Below are 21,167 nucleotides of genomic sequence, written 5' to 3'. Positions count from 1 at the left end.
TTACGACCAAGGTACGTTTGAACCGGGCAAAAAGCAAAAAGCACTAATTCAGCTCGATTTCTTGTTTTTCTGTTCTTACTGACAGAACAAATTTACCACTCAATGTCTCATTTTCATTGGTGGGCGGGCCTTCAGCGCCCCTTTGTTTCTGATTGGCCAGTGTGCTCTATCAGTTATGTTTGCACTCTACTCTTCATAATAAAGGTTCCACTTCTTTGCCCACAAAAGTGCCACTGTCAACACAAAATATATAGACAGACAGACAGACATTTAGCCTTTAATAATTGATTATAGTTGAGTAATAATTTATTATGACCTACAATAACAATAAAATGTTTTTCATATCGAATGAACACACTGTCTTTCATTTTCAAATATTCAGTTTGTGCATAAAGAAATGCAACAGCGTTTTATCATATTACCGGTTCATGTGCAGCTGAGTGACCATAACACATTATGTCTATTTTGTAAATGAAAGCACTGTAGTAAGTTTTCCTCAGGATGTACTGTGGACACTAAAGTCTGTTCTCAATTAAAGCTGCAAGCAGCGTTGAATGGGCCTTCGCACCCTTGCGCACGTCGGGTGTGGTGCAGTCCAAGGGCTTCTGTCACAGGCATGTAGATGTCTCCAGACCTGGGCTGACAGGTCTGACTTTACAAACATGCGAAGTTTGGTGTGACCAGAGCATGTGCAATAAAGTTATAGCAATTTCCTCTGTCATGGCGAAACATCAAATCTCAACGGTGTGAAGATGACAATTTTCTGCAAGGTAACACAAGTCTGTCTTGCTCACTCCTGTGTTATCAAAATTATGCAAGTTTTAGGCCCATTCACTTTAATTTCAATAAATAATTTGAAAACTTTTGATGAGTTTGTGTGTAAAAGAAATTCACTTCCTAATTTTCATCAAGTCTATTTTTAGAAAAGTAAAGACTTTTAACCCACATGACCTGGTCGAAGTTTGATTGACATGTGTACTGTCAGGTGTGTAGAGACAATAACTGCAACTGGTCACAGAAAAATACACATGTATTTGAAAGGAGAGTGTGAGTGAACTTCTACGTGCTTGGGTCTCAATAAAGGAAAAACTGCAGTACAGAGCTACAAAATTTAGTTATGATTTTATTTTCCTACTGCACTTTATCACTTAACAGTCACCCTCACTCCATTTCCTTATGAAAAAAGCACATGTGAAATTCAGTCTTTCACATGTGAACTGAGACATTTCACATGTGATGTTGTGATTTCACATGTGAACTTAAAATTCACATTTGGAAATCACATGTATATCTTAAAATTCACATGTGAAAAAAGACAACATGTTTTTAGCTTTACATGTGAATGCAAACTTTATATGTGAAAAGGATAGTGTCACATGTAAAGTGAAATATTTCACATGTGAACCTAAGTTTCACATTTGGAAAATCACATGTGTATCTTAAAATTCACATGTGAAAAAGATAATGTCACATGTGAAGTGAAACATTTCACATGATGTTGTGGTTTCACATGTGAACCTAAGTTTCACATTTGGAAATCACATGTGTATCTTAAATTCACATGTGAAAAAAAAGTTTTTAGTTTTATATGTGAATGCAAACTTAACATGAGAAAGGGATAAAGTCACACGTGAAATGAAACATTCACATGTGATGTTGTGATTTCACATGTGATAAAAGACATGTTTTGAATGCAAACTTTTATATGTGAAAATCAACATTTCCTATGTGAACTGACACATCTCACAGATTGATTTCACATGTAAACTCAAGAGCTTTTCCTTCCGTATATACTGAGACATTTCACATGTGACATGATTTAGCATGTTATAAAAGAAATGTTTCAAATTTCGAAGAGGAATTTTGATTTTTGGATTGAAAAGGTGCTCTTTGTAAAATGTGGCAACCGCCACCTAAGTGTATTGAGTGTATTAATAAAAGTATTGAGCCACAGAGCTCGCGCTTCCCGCCCATACACTCTGGGTTCCCCATGCTGCCTTCGGGACTTCACGGAAATATTACAATTAACGAGTGTAATACATAAATGATCATAAACGTGAACAACAACGGTTTCAAAAACTCATATATTACTATAATACGCATTTATAGGCTGTAAATAATGTATCCCATGTCTGTTTCTGATGTTCACTAAGGAGCAATAGGGTAGGTTTATTTTTGTAATACCGTTTATATATTCCGTAGTTTATTATTCGATCAATTACATGTCTGACCTATTTTTTTATCTCATTAATTCATTTCATTTAATCCGTATTAAGTTAGTAAAATCTGCACCAAAAAATTACTTTACATAACATGTCTATTATCCTCTGTAAGTAAACGTAAGACAAGCTTTTGATGAGGACGAATCTTGGATGGTGCACTTGAATGCATCCTCATCTTTGACCGTTGGAAGCAGATTAACGTCCCAGGCGAAGACAGAGAAATGGATCGGGACGCGGTGATTTATCGGTTCGACGACGACCAAATTAGTATATTTAAAGAAAAATGTGTATCAAAGAAGAAAATACTGAACGACCCTGACATGATCGGGCTGGTGCAGCACAGCTCCGCCAGTAAGCTGACAAGGGGAGGATGGCGAAAATACCCAGCAACGGTAAATTACTGGCAGTGAGTGGTGAGTAACCGTTAACTTAAAACAAGTTTAACGCTAACGCTACTTTGACGCCATACCAGCGAGCTAGTTAGATGCTAATAGTTGTAACGTTAAGTCTTATGCTTTTACAAGTACATAAATTAGTTTTTTTTTATTTGCCACGTTTAATTACTTGTTATGTGAAATCATTCGTTGCATAGCTTCATCTGTGAATTTAGCACGGAGTAACGTTACGTCGACGTTAATTTAAAGTTACTCCGTGATTCGCACAACGTTATAATTAACGAGCAGTTACGTACCATTGAAGAACCTCAGAAGGAAAATCAAAAGGCACTTTTTAACTTAATCCACCTGTTATCCAGCAGTAGAAATTATTTCTTCAACTTCAGCATACACACACTCTCTCTCTCTCTCTCTCTCTCTCTCTCTCTCTCTCTCTCTCTCTCTCTCTCTTTCTCTCTCGTATATAAATATAATAACGTCTCAACCCAACCGGTCGAGGCAGATGGCGTCCACCTAGAGTCCGGTTCTGCTTGAGGTTTCTTCTCGCTGCTGCTGTATGTAGTTATAGTTTTTAAGTGCATGATCGCAAACGTGATCGTTTACGACGTGAGATACAGTTGAGTTATGATTGAAATAGGGTGGGATTGATAAAAATCATATATATGGTTTTAACAAAGTATTTTTGTTTTCTTTTTTTTCTGTTGTCATTGTACTAAATAACTAAGCTCAGTGTCTGCCTATGGCTGCAGATTTGTGGTGATGTGTGTCCATCCTAACAATAATATAATCTCACTGAGAAGCTTTTTGTCTGTTTGTTGAGAGTTCAGCCTTCTCAGAGCTATGATATAAGCAATGTTACTTGCTGAAAGGACAAAGATTCATCAGCACACAGTTTGATCTATATTCCATTTCCATGTAATGGTGCACAATTTATTTGTTATTCCGTGTATGTAATCTTTCAATGTTCATTGTGTTTCCAAATTTTGATTTTTTTTTCCTCTAATCTGGCATGTCTCAGGTAGGGGTTGAAATTGAAATAGTCTTTGTATTTTTACAAAACCTCTGCATCAACATTATCCTGAAACCATTAACAGTGCTTTCCTCGTGTGATATGAATCTTATTTTCTTTCTTACAATATTTGTCTTTCTATTTTGTCAGCTCAAGTGTAAGGGCACTTTCCAGGCACTGCAGCGGCAGACATAAAGGCCTGCATGGCTCAGAAGCTTAAAGACCTGAGGGTTAAAAGCCGGAGTCAGAGGTAAGCTTAATTCACCAATAGTTACCTTGCTACAGATGCTTTAATCACAGTGTCATCATTGGTACCACTTGTCATTGATTGGATCACTAACAGACATGGAGGGGTACTGGTATGGGCTGCTATCATTAAGGATGAGCTAGTTGGACTGAAATCAACTTATCAGTGTAGAACGATTGGTCTACAACACTGTGTGACATTTAGATTACACAACCCCCCCCGCCCCCCGCCCCCCCAACAACATCAGATATCAGATGAATGTGGGTGTGTGAGAGATGTGAATGAGGCAATATTACTGAAACATTACTCAGTGACAGTATGAAGAAATTCAGTTCAGCAGTTGGACAGGACTGTGTGACATTTAGATTACACAACCCCCCCCCCCCCCCCCCAATTGTCATTGATTTCTTTCATTCCAAAATAATGTGAGATGCTAGGGTTTTCTGTAGATCAACATGAGGTATTACCTTACATACAGTGGGGTTTGATTAAATACTGCTTAATACTGCACTGCTTAATAATTCCTGTCAGCACTGTTGCTGCCTGTGAGCTAATGTTGTCCATTTATTCTTGTTTGTAGAACAACACGCACACCTGTATATACCTAGCTGTTGGTATTAATGAACCATTGAAGAGAGCATCCCAGCATCCCTGCATTCGTGCCGGTGCACCACAGTGGTCACCTACCCCCTAACTAGCTACAGTTACAGTTTGAGCTATCATCCTCCATTACACTCTTCTTGTATCCAGTTCTCTTTATACATCCATGTTTTGGATGAGCAGTTCTTGAGAAATATATAAAATACATCATAAATTACATTGATAACGTTGATTTGCTCCTTCCTCTGCCCATGGAGTCAATGAGCAGAAATACGGACTCTGCCATTGCAACCAACATTGTGGTCGGAGGTGATATTACATCTATAGTAATAATGACTCGAAAAAGTTTGAGACTTAAACTCTACTATTGAACTGTGTAACGTTACTGTGAATGAAACTTGGCTGTACCTGCAAGACTTAGTGCTTGATGTCTCAGGCACGTTCAAAAATATATAAAAATACCTCATAAACAATGTTGCTTCTGCTTCTTCCTCTGCACATGGATTCAACAAGCAGAAATATGGACAGCGCCACTCTGCCATTGCAACCCACATTGTGGTTGGAGGTGGGATTACATCCGTAGTGATAAGAACTACCATACAGAATGAATTGAAAAAGTTTAGAGAGTTAAGCTCTATTCCTGTTCCCCACACATGAGAACTCTGTATATATGTTCAAGACTTAGTGCTGGATGTCTCAGGCACGTTTTGAACGGGCACTACATTTCATCCCATCAATTTAAACTCAACTCAAAATTGTTGTCTCCAGATATTCTGCATGTGAGTTGTTTAGGGAGCATCAGTAAATTGTAGCATCTACTGATAGTCTGCATGAGAGGTGTTTATGGGAGGGGCACTGCACTAGTAAAGCAAAAAATCTCTGCCTGTCTGTATGTATGTCCGTATGTATGTATGTCCGTATGTATGTATGTATGTATGTATGTATGTATGTATGTATAACCCATGTAACCCACTCCTGGTAAATACACTGCTACTCTAGGTTCGTAAGGAGCTAAGGGACATAGACTGTAATAACCATAAATGAAGTACACAACACAAGGTAAGATGCAATATGTAACTTTAGTGACTTGATATTAACAAATAAACATCTGTAGTGATAATGACTTGAAAAAGTTTAAGAGACTTAAGCTCTACTATTGAATTGTGTGTTGTGAACACAACTTGGCATGTACATTCAAGACTTAGTGCTGAATGTCTCAGGCACACTCAGAAATAGATAAAAAATACCTCATATGCAACGTTGCCTCTTCTTCTGCATGAATATTCAACGAGCAGAAATACGGACAGCGCCACCCTGCTATTGCAACCCACATTGTGGTCGGAGGTGAGATTACATATGTAGCGATAAGAACTATCATAGAGAATGAATTAAAAAAGTTTAGAGAGTTAAGCTCTATTCCTGTTCCTCACACGCAGGAACTTTGTATGTATGTTCAAGACATATTACAGGATGTCTCAGGCACGTTTTGAACGGGCACTACCGTTTATCCAATCAACTTCAACTCAACTCAAAATTTTAGTCTCCAGATATTCTGCATATGAGGTGTTTAGGGAACATTGGTAAATTGTTGTGTCTACCAATAGTCTGCATGAGAGGCGTCTTGGGGACGGGCACAACTCTAGGTATTGAGAAATCAGCCCAATCCGAACAGGCATGTTTTGAACAGGCGCTGCACTAGTTGTTTAAAAAAAAAAAAATAGAAACAGCTCATAAAAAGACTGCATGCTCTTACTTTGAAATGACATCATCAGCAGGCGATCACATGCTATCTGAGTGATACAGGTGGACTTTCGTTTGGACTGGTGGAAAGTTTGTCTCAAAACTCTGTGTGTGTGAAATGCAAATCCACAAGTGTAGAACTGAGATCCATACCTTCTGGATTCACATATAAAAAAACTGGAATCACAAATTCCTGTTCCAAAATTGTAAATGTTAGGACAATATTCACAAACACGACCACCACTGAATAAGATTCACAAGTTGAAGTGTCAAGATTGGGACAATAAATACCTGAAGACAGATTTCTCAAAGGTTTTATGGACAGATGAAATGAGAGACTCTTGATGGACCAGATGGAGGGGCCTGGGGCTGGATCACTAACAGACATGGAGGGGTACTGGTATGGGCTGCTATCATTAAGGATGAGCTAGTTGGACTGAAATCAACTTATCAGTGTAGAACGATTGGTCTACAACACTGTGTGACATTTATATTACACAACCCCCCCCCCGCCCCCCCAACAACATCAGATATCAGATGAATGTGGGTGTGTGAGAGATGTGAATGAGGCAATATTACTGAAACATTACTCAGTGACAGTATGAAGAAATTCAGTTCAGCAGTTGGACAGGAGACACCTACTGTATATATTTGAGTCAACCTTGATCTGAATCCACTGCATCACAGACATTTGAAGTGAGAGCTTCAAGTTGTTTTGCTGAAGAACAAACCAACATTTTCTCTGTTGAAAGATGAGCAAAATGGCTGTTAATGCAAAGGTAAGAAAGGGGGAAGTCACTATATATTGCAGTCATGCATGGCAGCATAGAGATGATCACAATATTGATACGTTAAGTTGACTTTCATGGGACGATTTGTAACCAAATGAGGTTGGAAGATATTTCAATGTATTTTTTCAGCTAAATATGACATTTGTAACTGTGAGACTAGATGAGCAGATAGAGAGAGGATCTACAGCAGGTCTGTGTCTCTGGACATTGAATAGATTATGATATATATGTCACTCACTTTTTCTCACTTTTTCATTCTACAGATGGCAGGAGAAAAGGACTGTTCCATCCCCTCCTTCAACAGAAACACCTTCCTACAATGTAAGTCACCTCTAACACACACACACACACACACACACACACACACACTAAGATATGTTTCATCACCTGGTTAAGTGCATCTGAGACAAATAATGGAACAAATTGCATTTATGGAGCGTAATTGAACTGTACATTAACTTTTATACGATTGGTGTGATTGATCTGCCCGTTGTGTTTTTCTCCTCCCATCAGATTGGGTGGATCTGACTCTGGACCCTGACACAGCTAACTCCAAACTCAAGGTGTTTGAGAACAAAAAAGGAGTGGAGCGGGTCAATAATCCCCTAAACAAAGACAGGAACCCCAAAAGATTTGTTAATTTCCCCGAGCTGTTGTGTGAACAGGGTCTGACTGGGAAGAACTACTGGGAGATAATATGGGAGGGACCTCAGGGGGTTGGAATAGCAGTCTCCTATGAAATAATCCCGAGGGATACTGACGGTGATGAGTGTAGACTTGGCCGTAACACTTACTCCTGGAGTTTAGAGGACATTGTGGTGCGTGAGTTCATGCATGACAATGTCCGCAACGATAAGATTACTACCCCCATCTGCTCCTTCAATAACAGAGTAGGAGTGTACCTAGACACCGAGGCAGGCATCCTGCAGTACTTCAGTGTCACCCCTGATCTGGAGGACATGACCCTCCTGTATGAGGCACCACGATCTGAGGAAAAATTCACAGAGGCTCTTTTTCCAGGGTTTTGGATAGTTAATGACACAAAGATGACCCTTTGCCCCAAAGAGCATTACAACTGTGCTTAATGTTGAGGGTCACTGTAATGAAAAAGAGGAAATCATATCCTAAGTCTTGGGTGTTAAGACTAAATTGTGTGTGTTGCAGAAAATGATGCTGAGACAAGTTAAAATGTAGTTTTTGACCCTGAATCTACATACAAAGTAGCTCTGTGTGTCTTTGGCCTGCATAGTGAAATACAAACTTAAGAACAGAATATTTTCATTTCTGGTGATTTGCTTTTATTCTACGTATTAGGTGAAATTTACAGTTGTCATATCTGTGTCAGTTCTATGTTGTCACTAAATGATCTTTCATGCTTGTTTTCAGGTTAAAGTGATGTGTATTAACTTTAAACTGTTACTCAAATTGAAATGATGCTTTTTATTGATGCTGAAAAGAATCTGAATGCATGCGTTCAAATAAATCACCTTTTCTGGAAACACTTGTTGTCTAATATTTTTTATGAATAATAATAATGTTAATAATAATAATATTAATCGATTTCTCCATGGTTCCACAAATTGAATTTGTGTCTGTCACTTCTGGGTACAGCAGAACGTGTTGGCTGCTTTTTTTTTTTTTTTTTTTTGACCCTGAACTCAACACCGCCCTGCCCGCTGTGACAGTCAGGCGGTGGAGGTAGAGAGAGAGAGAGAGAGAGAGAGAGAGAGAGAGTTGTTGGCAGTTCCACATTTAGTTTGGCAGCAGGTGTATTTAGAGGCTTATGTAATGTAGCTGACACTGTTGTGTACACACATGCAAAAACAGCTGAGTTAGCTGCTGCTAATCTAACAATTGCATTGGAAAGGATCACACATTGGCGAGATCAATCATGTCTGAGTCTAAATGTAAACAAGACAAAAGGTATGTTTTTCTCTAAAACTATGGTACAACCTCCTAACGCTGATATTCTCATCAAAGGTGAAAAGATTGACATAGTTACTGATTTGAAATATCTTGGTGTGACACTGGATCCAAATTTAAACTTTAAGAAACATGTTTAAAAAACAGTTAAAACCATAAAATACAACTTAGCAAATTTGAGACATGTTAGAAACTGTCTCTCTTTGGACGCAGCCAAGATATTTATGCAGCTATGATTCTTTCCCAGATGTCTTATTGCATCACATGTTGGGGGCAGGCTGGAGAAACAGACATAAAACCTTTCGGATTTCGTGTATCAAATGCTACACTTAAATCAAGAAGAACAGAGCAGATACTTTATTAGCATCAGTGCTAATTCTCAGATCACTAACTTGAGAGCAGTTTCTGTGCTGTGATTGGCTCTGAAACCAGATTAAAATTTCTCCGGGACATTGTTCTCATTTAGAAAATTGTTTAGTTGGTTGAAGACAACTTTTTCTAGTATCTTGCTTAGAAAGGGGAGGTTTGATATGGGTCAGTAATTGCTTAGAACTCCACAATCTAAGTTAGGTTTCTTCAGTAGAGGTTTCACAACAGCAGTTCTGAAATGATCAGGATCAAGGGATGTATTAATGACATTCATGACTGTGTTTGAAATACTATTGAAGACCTTCTTAATGAGTGCAGATGGAACTGGGTCAAGGCAACAGCTGGAAGATTTACTTGTAGCTACAATCCTTCAAACTTCTGAGTTTGAGATGTTAGAAAATGTTCTCATTGTTGCCTGCTGTTCACAAGGTTGCCTGCAGAGGTCACCAGGAGGCTTGGGTAAGAAGATCAGAGGCAGGGGCAGGGTTCAACAATCTATTGATGGTAGATAACAGTATTCTGGGATTTCTGTTGTTTTCTGAGATGATCTTGGAAAAATAAGCCCTTCTCATAGTGCGTACAATGTTATTACAGGTAGGGATGAGGAATTTCTCCATCTCCTTTCCACTGCTCTACAAGACCTCCTCAGCTTGCTGATAGTGCTGTCTATCCATGATGATGTCTTTACACAAGGCTTCCTTTTGACCTTGAGTGGTGCCACCTTATTTAGGGAATTTTAGATCTTTTGGTTATGGGCAGCAATCATTTTTGTCAGGCAAGCAGTTCACACTATATGGATCAAAAGTACTTACAAGCTCGGCAAACTCATTTTCTGCAGCATCATCTAAGAACCGCTTTTGCACCGTGAAATCTTTTGTGGTTGTAGTTACAGATAAGACACACAGTAGTGATCAGAGACAGGGATATGAGACATGGAAACATTGTCAATGGTTAACCCTTTTGATACTACCAGATCAAGTATATTATATATATTATACAGTATATATATATATTATATATATTATACAGATCAAGGACTTGAAGGTGGAGACTGCAAACTGCTCTCATCACTCTTGTGTTTTATGTGAACACTAACATTCATTTTCTGTCATACAAACATTTACAGCAATACAAACTACAGTTCTATTTTCAGGAGTGACTTTAATGGATACAAAAAGTGAAAACATATAGCTTTCAATTCCCACAGACCCACAAGACAGCAATGCTAATGTGAAATGAGATTGTATTGGTAAAGAGTGGTACAGTTTAAGACATGAACGCCTTGAAGCTGTAACAGTAAAACAGGAAAAGACATTTATTGAATCCATAGAGCTGAAACAGATACAAAAACCTCAAATCACAAAAAAAATGTTGAATATGATGATCAGTAGAATTAAGTTATGAGCGGTACAATTTGTTTAGTTTCTTAAATTTACGGTTTTATTCAGAAAAAGACGTAATTTAAAGTTACATCTGTGTACATTGTTTTATGTAACAGTGCAAAAATATGTTTTCATTTGTCCAAATACTTTCTGTAATTCCACTGTAATGCCAAAATTCCCTAAACTTTCCTCCAAGAAGTCTCAGGTCCTCTGGGACTTCTTGCACTGCTGTTTAGGGCAGATCGTCAGCTTGGTCCCTTCACACAACCAAAACCCTGGATAAAGAGGAACATCTTTGGCATTAAATTGTGGTGCCTCATACAGGAGGACCATCTCCTCCCTATCAGGGGTGACACCGTAGTACTGCAGGGTACCTGCCTCAACATCTAGGTACACTCCTATTATGTTGTTGTAGGAGGAAATGGGGGTCTTCCAATCATTGTACAAGAAATCACGCTGCACACCATCCTGAAACCTCCAGGATTGAGGGTTGCATCCAAATCTACACTCATCACCAGCAGTGTCCCTGCGGATTGTGTCATAGGAGACTGCAATTCCAGCCCCCTTAGCCCCAACCCAGTCTATCTCCCAGTAGCTCCTCCCAGTAGTCAGACCCTCTTTACACAGCACCTGGGGTACATAGCGGAATCTTTTGAGGCTCTCATCATGGGTTTGGGTAACATCAGTCAACTCCACTTTTTTGTTCTTCTCAGACAGCTTGAGTTTGGAGTAAGCTGTGTCAGGGTCCAGAGTCAGATCTACCCAATCTGATGGGAGGAGAGAAGCACAACGAGCAGATCAATCACACCACTCTTATAGAAGTTAATGTACAGTTTATCACGTTCCATACATGACATCTATAATTTAATATTTGTCTCAGATTCACTTCATAATTGGTAAAAACAATATTTAATTTAGTTCCGTGCACAATCTTTCCATTGTTCATTTTATTGTCCCACAAGGGAAGATTCGGATTGTAACAAGGAATGATAACAACCATAGTAGACACAATGACAATAAAACAGTAAAGGAAATACTGCGTCACAAAAAAGTACAATAAAAATGAATAAAAATGTCAATGAAAGCAGGGATGAACAAATGTCAGATGCAGTTTATATAAAGTAATAATAATATACGCCATAGCAATTAAGTCGGGCGTTCAGCTTATCAGTTTTACCTTGTTTTCTACATTTTTAGTTCAAAGCTATTGGAATTCTCTCCCGTTGTCTGTATTTTGTGTGTGTGTGTGTGTGTGTGTGTGTGTGTGTGTGTGTGTGTGTGTGTGTGTGTGTGTGTGTTGAGGTGACTTACATTGTAGGTACCACTCTCTGTTATAGGAAGGGATGGACCTGTCTTTCTTTTCTGCTGCCACCTGTAGAATGAAAAAGTGAATGATTTGTGAGGTCAAGTCCTGAATAAAACAAACCAAAGTGCTTCCACACTTCATTACACACACTGTCACACACAGCAACATGAGACATACATCATAATCTATTCAATGTCCAGAGACACAGACCTGCTGTAGATCCTCTCTCTATCTGCTCATCTAGTCTCACAGTTACAAATGTCATATTTAGCTGAAAAAATACATTGAAATATCTTCCAACCTCATTTGGTTACAAATCGTGCCATGAAAGTCAACTTAACGTATCAATATCGTGATCATCTCTATGCTGCCATGCATGACTGCAATATATAGTGACTTCCCCCTTTCTTACCTTTGCATTAACAGCCATTTTGCTCATCTTTCAACAGAGAAAATGTTGGTTTGTTCTTCAGCAAAACAACTTGAAGCTCTCACTTCAAATGTCTGTGATGCAGTGGATTCAGATCAAGGTTGACTCAAATATATACAGTAGGTGTTTCCTGTCCAACTGCTGGACTGAATTTCTTCATACTGTCACTGAGTCATGTTTAGGTTATATTTCCTCATTCACATCTCTCACACACCCACATTCATCAGGTGTTGTTTTTTGGGGGAGGGGGGTACACTGAAGAAGGGATCAGTACATTTCCTGAACCTCATTTGAGAGCTAAGGATGGTTTGGTTTCATACCTGTACATGCATATTTTTGTACGCTCCTCGCGGGTCATAGACAAGAAGGGAAAGCCCTCATATTTACTGGTGTATTAGAGCCCCCATGCACCGTAAACCCAACGATGCTCCTGCTACAAGTAAGGGGACGGGGCCCAACCAGGCCTCAGCAGCTTAAGAACAAATTAAGCAACGAAATGTAAAATATTGAAGCTTAAAAATGACATATATGTTTTCTATTGTAATTGATATTTTTGGATAAGTATAAATATACGTATATAAGTATAAATATAAGCCTATAATGCTGCTGTTGGCTCACTGCTTAGTTTGACAAAAGGCCAGTGTTTGAGTGGTCACGTTTCTGGGCTATTATTCAGTAAAATTGTCCAAAAATATCAATTACAATAGAAAACATATATGTCATCTGACAGCTTCAACAGCTGCTGGTGATCAATCAAAACAGACAGGTGTGGAAATCTGGGAGAGGTTCAGAAAATGTACCGATCCCTTTTTCAGTAGAAACCATCAAACAACACCTGAGGACATATAACCTAAACATGACTCAGTGACAGTATGAAGAAATTCAGTTCAGCAGTTGGACAGGAAACACCTACTGTATATATTTGAGTCAACTTTGATCCTTGCATTAAAAATCCTTTTTTCCAAAGATCTACAGAATAACAGTCTTAGTTAAACACGCTGCAACACATTTCAAATAAGTTGCTCAGACAAATAAGAAACACGGACTGTCTGTAATTCAAAGCTAGCTACACATATCAGAACAAAATGAATCAGTTTGTGTAGATTTTGTAGAAACTGATATAAACTGAATAAACTTGGGGCCATGTTTGTGTCCCTGCTTGCACTAATAAATCTGGAGGTGAGCTGTCAGTCACCATGTTGCCAAGCCGACTGCTGGTCTAACGGCAAAGGGAGTAAAAAACAGTTGTGTAATCTAAATTTCACAGAGAGACAATAGTACTTTGTTGATACGTTGATTTTCAGTCCATCTTCAATCCGAAAAGGTCCAACTAACTCATCCGTAATGATAGCAGCCCATACCAGTACCCCTCCATGTCCATTAGTGATCCAGCCCCAGGCCCCTCTGTCTGGTCCATCAAGAGTCTCTCATTTCATCTGTCCATAAGACCTTTGAAAAATCTGTCTTCAGGTATTTCTTGCCTCAATCTTGACACTTCAACTTGTGAATCTTATTCAGTAGTGGTCGTGTTTCAGCCTTCTTTACCTTGTTGGCCATGTCTCTGAGCACTTCACACTTTGTGCCTCTGGACACTCCGGGTAGGTTGCACTACTGGAATATGGTGGCACTGGTGAATAATGAGTTCCTGGTATCTTCACATTTAATTCTACTCAAGTTTTTACAGTTACTTTGCGCCTTTTCTTCTCCATGTGTTTTTTGCAACCTGTGTCAACTATATGCAACAAAACGTTTGATTGTCCGGTGGTTACGCCTCAATAGTTTAGCTATTTCAAGAGTGTTGCATCCATCTGAAAGGCATTTTACAATTTTTGAGCCTGAAAGGCTCAATGAAGGGAAGCCAGGAACAGTTTGGTCATTTGCAGCTTTCTGCAGAACAGGCAAGGTAAAAAGACAATGTCCTCCTTGCACTGAAGTCACAGTTCACAGCTTTGAGTGTGTAACTGTTGCAGCCTTCATGGCTGTGGAGGTTTTGGTGGGCAGGTTTTTCCCTTGCAGGGTCAGACATATGCAGGATCGGTGATGTCTCATGCTAACTGCGTTCTTGACATGACACATGTTCAAAATGCATACAGTTGATGGTGTGATCCATTAATTGCCTGTTTCTGATCAGAAGTAAAGCATTTAAACTCCTCAAACGTGATGTTCTGACTTGGTCAAATTTGTCCCATCAAGCTGAAAGCAGGTTTAAATGTCAGTTTCATCTTTTTTCTCATGTGTCGACGATGTGCAATATCAATATCCTTGTCTTTAGGATGTGCTATATTTGTGCAATATTTACTCAAATAAGTGCAATTAGTTTTAAGGACCAGCCACTACACAGAAGACAGTAAACAAAAAAATAACTATACAAACTCTGGTATAAGAATTTCCTTCAGAATTGATAAAGTTTTTTCTTCTCTTCTGTTTTCTTCCCCAGTCACATGGAGAAAGATAGAAGCTCTCAGCTCTCTCATCATTTCTGACTGCAGGACCTGCTGCTGCCTTGTATTGAATATTTGCTTGAAAGGTTATCAGCAAGACTTCATGTCAGCTGTATAGATGCAGGACTGAGATTATCTACCGAGGTACAACTCAACACTTTTTCTGTAAATTGCTCTTCAGTTACAAATGCAGGTTGAGGTTCATGGTCCACTAACACAAAAATATATACTGAATAATATTATGTATAATTTTCATGAAAAACAAACATTTATGGTATTTTATTTCATTTTACAAATGATTATTTAGTCAGGAGGTGGTTATAAAGGAGATGTAATGAAACTGAATTCATCCTGGCTGTCACCAGCTGTATTGAAACATACTGTATGTTAATGCAGATACATACCTGTAGTTTGTCATAAAACTCAGTTACCCACAATACTTTGTGTACAATTTATGGCTTAGCATTGTCAAACAAAACACACAACACACTCTCTGACTAGCTACAATGATCATTATGTTTGTGAACTTATTGCCATAATTTTACCAGGTCATCAAAGCATCCTCCAGTGTCACCATATTCCAGAAGTGCAACCTACCCGGAGTGAAACCAAACCATCCTTAACTCTCAAATGACATGTTTGTTTTCTATTGTCATTGATATTTTTGGACAGATACTCATACTACATCTGTCACATTTCATTACCATCATTTCTGCAGCTGACTTTCATGAAGTTCAGCAGCAAATTGACCCAGAGTTGGTATTAGGCAACTCAAGGAAATATACTGTTCATATGAGAATACATTGTGCAACTTTTCATTAACCCAAGTGAAGACAAAACAGACAGGTGTGGAAATCTGAGAAATCTGAGAGAGGTTCAGGAAATGTACCAATCCCTTCTTCAGTGGAACCCCCTCCCCCAAAAAACAACACCTGATGAATGTGGGTACGTGAGAGATGTGAATGAGGAAATATAAGGATTTTTAATGCAAGGATCAAAGTTGACTCAAATATATACAGTAGGTGTCTCCTGTCCAACTGCTGAACTGAATTTATTCATACTGTCACTGAGTCATGTTTAGGTTATATTTCCTCATTCACATCTCTCACGTACCCACATTCACCAGGTGTTGTTTTTTGGGGAGGGAGGTCCACTGAAGAAGGGATCAGTACATTTCCTGAACCTCATTTGAGAGCTAAGGATGGTTTGGTTTCATACCTGTACATGCATATTTTTGTACGCTCCTCGCGGGTCATAGACAAGAAGGGAAAGCCCTCATATTTACTGGTGTATTAGAGCCCCCATGCACCGTAAACCCAACGATGCTCCTGCTACAAGTAAGGGGACGGGGCCCAACCAGGCCTCAGCAGCTTAAGAACAAATTGAGCAACGAAATGTAAAATATTGAAGCTTAAAAATGACATATATGTTTTCTATTGTAATTGATATTTTTGGATAAGTATAAATATACGTATATAAGTATAAATATAAGCCTATAATGCTGCTGTTGGCTCACTGCTTAGTTTGACAAAAGGCCAGTGTTTGAGTGGTCACGTTTCTGGGCTATTATTCAGTAAAATTGTCCAAAAATATCAATTACAATAGAAAACATATATGTCATCTGACAGCTTCAACAGCTGCTGGTGATCAATCAAAACAGACAGGTGTGGAAATCTGGGAGAGGTTCAGAAAATGTACCGATCCCTTTTTCAGTAGAAACCATCAAACAACACCTGAGGACATATAACCTAAACATGACTCAGTGACAGTATGAAGAAATTCAGTTCAGCAGTTGGACAGGAAACACCTACTGTATATATTTGAGTCAACTTTGATCCTTGCGTTAAAAATCCTTTTTTCCAAAGATCTACAGAATAACAGTCTTAGTTAAACACGCTGCAACACATTTCAAATAAGTTGCTCAGACAAATAAGAAACACGGACTGTCTGTAATTCAAAGCTAGCTACACATATCAGAACAAAATGAATCAGTTTGTGTAGATTTTGTAGAAACTGATATAAACTGAATAAACTTGGGGCCATGTTTGTGTCCCTGCTTGCACTAATAAATCTGGAGGTGAGCTGTCAGTCACCATGTTGCCAAGCCGACTGCTGGTCTAACGGCAAAGGGAGTAAAAAACAGTTGTGTAATCTAAATTTCACAGAGTGACAATAGTACTCTGTTGATACGTTGATTTTCAGTCCATCTTCAATCCGAAAAGGTCCAACTAACTCATCCGTAATGATAGCAGCCCATACCAGTACCCCTCCATGTCCATTAGTGATCCACCCCCAGGCCCCTCCGTCTGGTCCATCAAGAGTCTCTCATTTCATCTGTCCATAAGACCTTTGAAAAATCTGTCTTCAGGTATTTCTTGCCTCAATCTTGACACTTCAACTTGTGAATCTTATTCAGTAGTGGTCGTGTTTCAGCCTTCTTTACCTTGTTGGCCATGTCTCTGAGCACTTCACACTTTGTGCCTCTGGACACTCCGGGTAGGTTGCACTACTGGAATATGGTGGCACTGGTGAATAATGAGTTCCTGGTATCTTCACATTTAATTCTACTCAAGTTTTTACAGTTACTTTGCGCCTTTTCTTCTCCATGTGTTTTTTGCAACCTGTGTCAACTATATGCAACAAAACGTTTGATTGTCCGGTGGTTACGCCTCAATAGTTTAGCTATTTCAAGAGTGTTGCATCCATCTGAAAGGCATTTTACAATTTTTGAGCCTGAAAGGCTCAATGAAGGGAAGCCAGGAACAGTTTGGTCATTTGCAGCTTTCTGCAGAACAGGCAAGGTAAAAAGACAATGTCCTCCTTGCACTGAAGTCACAGTTCACAGCTTTGAGTGTGTAACTGTTGCAGCCTTCATGGCTGTGGAGGTTTTGGTGGGCAGGTTTTTCCCTTGCAGGGTCAGACATATGCAGGATCGGTGATGTCTCATGCTAACTGCGTTCTTGACATGACACATGTTCAAAATGCATACAGTTGATGGTGTGATCCATTAATTGCCTGTTTCTGATCAGAAGTAAAGCATTTAAACTCCTCAAACATGATGTTCTGACTTGGTCAAATTTGTCTCATCAAGCTGAAAGCAGGTTTAAATGTCAGTTTCATCTTTTTTCTCATGTGTCGACGATGTGCAATGTCAATATCCTTGTCTTTAGGATGTGCTATATTTGAGCAATATTTACTCAAATAAGTGCAATTAGTTTTAAGGACCAGCCACTACACAGAAGACAGTAAACAAAAAAATAACTATACAAACTCTGGTATAAGAATTTCCTTCAGAATTGATAAAGTTTTTTCTTCTCTTCTGTTTTCTTCCCCAGTCACATGGAGAAAGATAGAAGCTCTCAGCTCTCTCATCATTTCTGACTGCAGGACCTGCTACTGCCTTGTATTGAATATTTGCTTGAAAGGTTATCAGCAAGACTTTGTGTCAGCTGTATACATGCAGGACTGAGTTTATCTACCGAGGTACAACTCAACACTTTTTCTGTAAATTGCTCTTCAGTTACAAATGCCGGTTGAGGTTCATGGTCCACTAACACAAAAATATATACTGAATAATATTATGTATAATTTTCATGAAAAACAAACATTTATGGTATTTTATTTCATTTTACAAATGATTATTTAGTCAGGAGGTGGTTATAAAGGAGATGTAATGAAACTGAATTCATCCTGGCTGTCACCAGCTGTATTGAAACATACTGTATGTTAATGCAGATACATACCTGTAGTTTGTCATAAAACTCAGTTACCCACAATACTTTGTGTACAATTTATGGCTTAGTATTGTCAAACAAAACACACAACACACTCTCTGACCAGCTACAATGATCATTATGTTTGTGAACTTATTGCCATAATTTTACCAGGTCATCAAAGCATCCTCCAGTGTCACCATATTCCAGAAGTGCAACCTACCCGGAGAAAACCCAAACCATCCTTAACTCTCAAATGACATGTTTGTTTTCTATTGTCATTGATATTTTTGGACAGATACTCATACTACATCTGTCACATTTCATTACCATCATTTCTGCAGCTGACTTTCATGAAGTTCAGCAGCTAACTGACCCAGAGTTGGTATTAGTCAACTCAAGGAAATATACTGTTCATATGAGAATACATTGTGCAACTTTTCATTAACCCAAGTGAAGACAAAACAGACAGGTGTGGAAATCTGAGAAATCTGAGAGAGGTTCAGGAAATGTACCGATCCCTTCTTCAGTGGAACCCCCTCCCCCAAAAAACAACACCTGGTGAATGTGGGTGTGTGAGAGATGTGAATGAGGAAATATAACCTAAACATGACTCAGTGACAGTATGAAGAAATTCAGTTCAGCAGTTGGACAGGAAACACCTACTGTATATATTTGAGTCAACCTTGATCTGAATCCACTGCATCACAGAGCTTTGAAGTGAGAGTTTCAAGTTGTTTTGCTGAAGAACAAACCAACATTTTCTCTGTTGAAAGATGAGCAAAATGGCTGTTAATGCAAAGGTAAGAAAGGGGGAAGTCACTATATATTGCAGTCATGCATGGCAGCAAAGAGATGATCACAATATTGATACGTTAAGATAGAGAGAGGATCTACAGCAGGTCTGTGTCTCTGGACATTGAATAGATTATGATATATATGTCACTCACTTTTTCTCACTTTTTCATTCTACAGATGGCAGGAGAAAAGGACTGTTCCATCCCCTCCTTCAACAGAGACACCTTCCTACAATGTAAGTCACCTCTAACACACACACACACACACACACACACACACACACTAAGATATGTTTCATCACCTGGTTAAGTGCATCTGAGACAAATAATGGAACAAATTGCATTTATGGAGCATAATTGAACTGTACATCACCTTTTATACGATTGGTGTGATTGATCTGCCCGTTGTGTTTTTCTCCTCCCATCAGATTGGGTGGATCTGACTCTGGACCCTGACACAGCTAACTCCAAACTCAAGGTGTCTTTAGACAAAAAAGGAGTGGAGCGGGTCGATGTTCCCCAAAACAAAGACGGGAACCCCAAAAGATTCCTTCATTTCCCCGAGCTGCTGTGTGAACAGGGTCTGACTGGGAAGAACTACTGGGAGATAAAATGGGAGGGACCTCAGGGGGTTGGAATAGCAGTCTCCTATGAAATAATCCCGAGGGATACTGACGGTGATGAGTGTAGACTTGGCCGTAACACTTACTCCTGGAGTTTAGAGGACATTGTGGTGCGTGAGTTCATGCATGATAATGTCCGCAACGATAAGATTACTACCCCCATCTGCTCCTTCAATAACAGAGTAGGAGTGTACCTAGACACCGAGGCAGGTATCCTGCAGTACTTCAGTGTCACCCCTGATCTGGAGGACATGACCCTCCTGTATGAGGCACCACGATCTGAGGAAAAATTCACAGAGGCTCTTTTTCCAGGGTTTTGGATAGTTAATGACACAAAGATGACCCTTTGTGCCAAAGAGCATTACAGCTGTGCTTAATGTTGAGGGTCACTGTAATGAAAAGGAGAAAATTATATCCTAAGTCTTGGGTGTTAAGACTAAATTGTGTGTGTTGCAGAAAATAATGCTGAGACAAGTTAAAATGTAGTTTTTGACCCTGAATCTACATACAAAGTAGCTCTGTGTGTCTTTGGCCTGCATAGTGAAATACAAACTTAAGAATAGAATATTTTCATTTCTGGTGATTTGCTTTTATTCTACGTATTAGGTGAAATTTACAGTTGTCATATCTGTGTCAGTTCTATGTTGTCACTAATTGATCTTTCATGCTTGTTTTCAGGTTAAAGTGATGTGTATTAACTTTAAACTGTTACTAAAATTGAAATGATGCTTTTTATTGATGCTGAAAAGAACCTGAATGCATGCGTTCAAATAAATCACCATTTCTGGAAACACTTGTTGTCTAATGTTTATTATTAATAATAATGTTAATAATAATAGTAGTGATAGTCGTTGGCTGTGTTGGGATAATCTGTATAAAGCACTAATATTCTACAGTTTGACCTCCAAAGCAGTTCATTTCCATAAATTGTACAGTTTCTGTGTAAAAGGTCCAGGTATCATCAGATAATTCGTAATTCATTTGTAATACAAAAACACAAAAACGGTAAATCTGTTATTTGTTTCAAAACAAAAAACAAAAAACGTTTTTGGTGTCAGAATCAAATAATGAAAAAACAATCAAACCCGGCCCGTTTTTGGTTTTTGCCGATTCGTTTTATCGTTATTCCTTTTTGGATTGAATATCGAACAGGTCTGCGCATATCAAGCCAATTCGTTT

General features: G+C 38.8%; 3 protein-coding genes and 1 long non-coding RNA gene across 4 annotated transcripts; 3 read left to right on the top strand and 1 right to left on the bottom strand.

Annotated features, from left to right (window-relative positions):
• The first annotated feature begins 6,802 nt into the window (after nt 1-6,802).
• Nucleotides 6,803-8,503, top strand: LOC137199476 (stonustoxin subunit alpha-like). Its single transcript, XM_067613800.1, has 3 exons — nt 6,803-6,992; nt 7,268-7,325; nt 7,518-8,503. The coding sequence occupies exons 1-3, from the start codon at nt 6,966-6,968 to the stop codon at nt 8,087-8,089; spliced, it is 657 nt and encodes a 218-aa protein (XP_067469901.1). The 5' UTR covers nt 6,803-6,965; the 3' UTR covers nt 8,090-8,503.
• A 274-nt stretch (nt 8,504-8,777) lies between these two features.
• LOC137200027 (uncharacterized) lies at nt 8,778-18,746 on the top strand. The gene is made up of 3 exons (XR_010931901.1): nt 8,778-8,927; nt 14,852-14,999; nt 18,191-18,746. It is a non-coding gene; the product is annotated as an uncharacterized lncRNA (long non-coding RNA).
• Nucleotides 10,438-12,560, bottom strand: LOC137199715 (stonustoxin subunit beta-like). The gene is made up of 3 exons (XM_067614205.1): nt 12,397-12,560; nt 11,990-12,050; nt 10,438-11,445 (listed from the first exon to the last, which is right to left on the bottom strand). The coding sequence occupies exons 1-3, from the start codon at nt 12,421-12,423 to the stop codon at nt 10,880-10,882; spliced, it is 654 nt and encodes a 217-aa protein (XP_067470306.1). The 5' UTR covers nt 12,424-12,560; the 3' UTR covers nt 10,438-10,879.
• A 113-nt stretch (nt 18,747-18,859) lies between the features above and the next one.
• Nucleotides 18,860-20,772, top strand: LOC137199602 (cytolytic toxin-beta-like). The gene is made up of 3 exons (XM_067613986.1): nt 18,860-19,371; nt 19,544-19,601; nt 19,794-20,772. Exons 1-3 carry the CDS (start codon nt 19,345-19,347, stop codon nt 20,363-20,365), a joined length of 657 nt encoding a protein of 218 aa, XP_067470087.1. The 5' UTR covers nt 18,860-19,344; the 3' UTR covers nt 20,366-20,772.
• Nucleotides 20,773-21,167: the final 395 nt, after the last annotated feature.

This window comes from Thunnus thynnus, chromosome 16, assembly GCF_963924715.1.
Source record: "Thunnus thynnus chromosome 16, fThuThy2.1, whole genome shotgun sequence".
Lineage (NCBI taxonomy): Eukaryota > Metazoa > Chordata > Actinopteri > Scombriformes > Scombridae > Thunnus > Thunnus thynnus.
The sequence above is the reverse complement of the archived record's forward strand: the minus strand, read 5'-3'. Positions and strand labels throughout refer to the sequence as shown.

What these genes read in the sequence shown, in the direction of transcription:
- LOC137199476 (XM_067613800.1), top strand. Translation starts at nt 6,966, where the DNA reads ATGAGCAAAATGGCTGTTAATGCAAAG. An exon ending in AAATGGCTGTTAATGCAAAG is followed by an intron (nt 6,993 to 7,267) that starts GTAAGAAAGGGG and finishes TTCATTCTACAG; the next exon opens with ATGGCAGGAGAAAAGGACTG. An exon ending in CAGAAACACCTTCCTACAAT is followed by an intron (nt 7,326 to 7,517) that starts GTAAGTCACCTC and finishes TCCTCCCATCAG; the next exon opens with ATTGGGTGGATCTGACTCTG.
- LOC137199715 (XM_067614205.1), bottom strand. Translation starts at nt 12,423, where the DNA reads ATGAGCAAAATGGCTGTTAATGCAAAG. An exon ending in AAATGGCTGTTAATGCAAAG is followed by an intron (nt 12,051 to 12,396) that starts GTAAGAAAGGGG and finishes TTCATTCTACAG; the next exon opens with GTGGCAGCAGAAAAGAAAGA. An exon ending in CAGAGAGTGGTACCTACAAT is followed by an intron (nt 11,446 to 11,989) that starts GTAAGTCACCTC and finishes TCCTCCCATCAG; the next exon opens with ATTGGGTAGATCTGACTCTG.
- LOC137199602 (XM_067613986.1), top strand. Translation starts at nt 19,345, where the DNA reads ATGAGCAAAATGGCTGTTAATGCAAAG. An exon ending in AAATGGCTGTTAATGCAAAG is followed by an intron (nt 19,372 to 19,543) that starts GTAAGAAAGGGG and finishes TTCATTCTACAG; the next exon opens with ATGGCAGGAGAAAAGGACTG. An exon ending in CAGAGACACCTTCCTACAAT is followed by an intron (nt 19,602 to 19,793) that starts GTAAGTCACCTC and finishes TCCTCCCATCAG; the next exon opens with ATTGGGTGGATCTGACTCTG.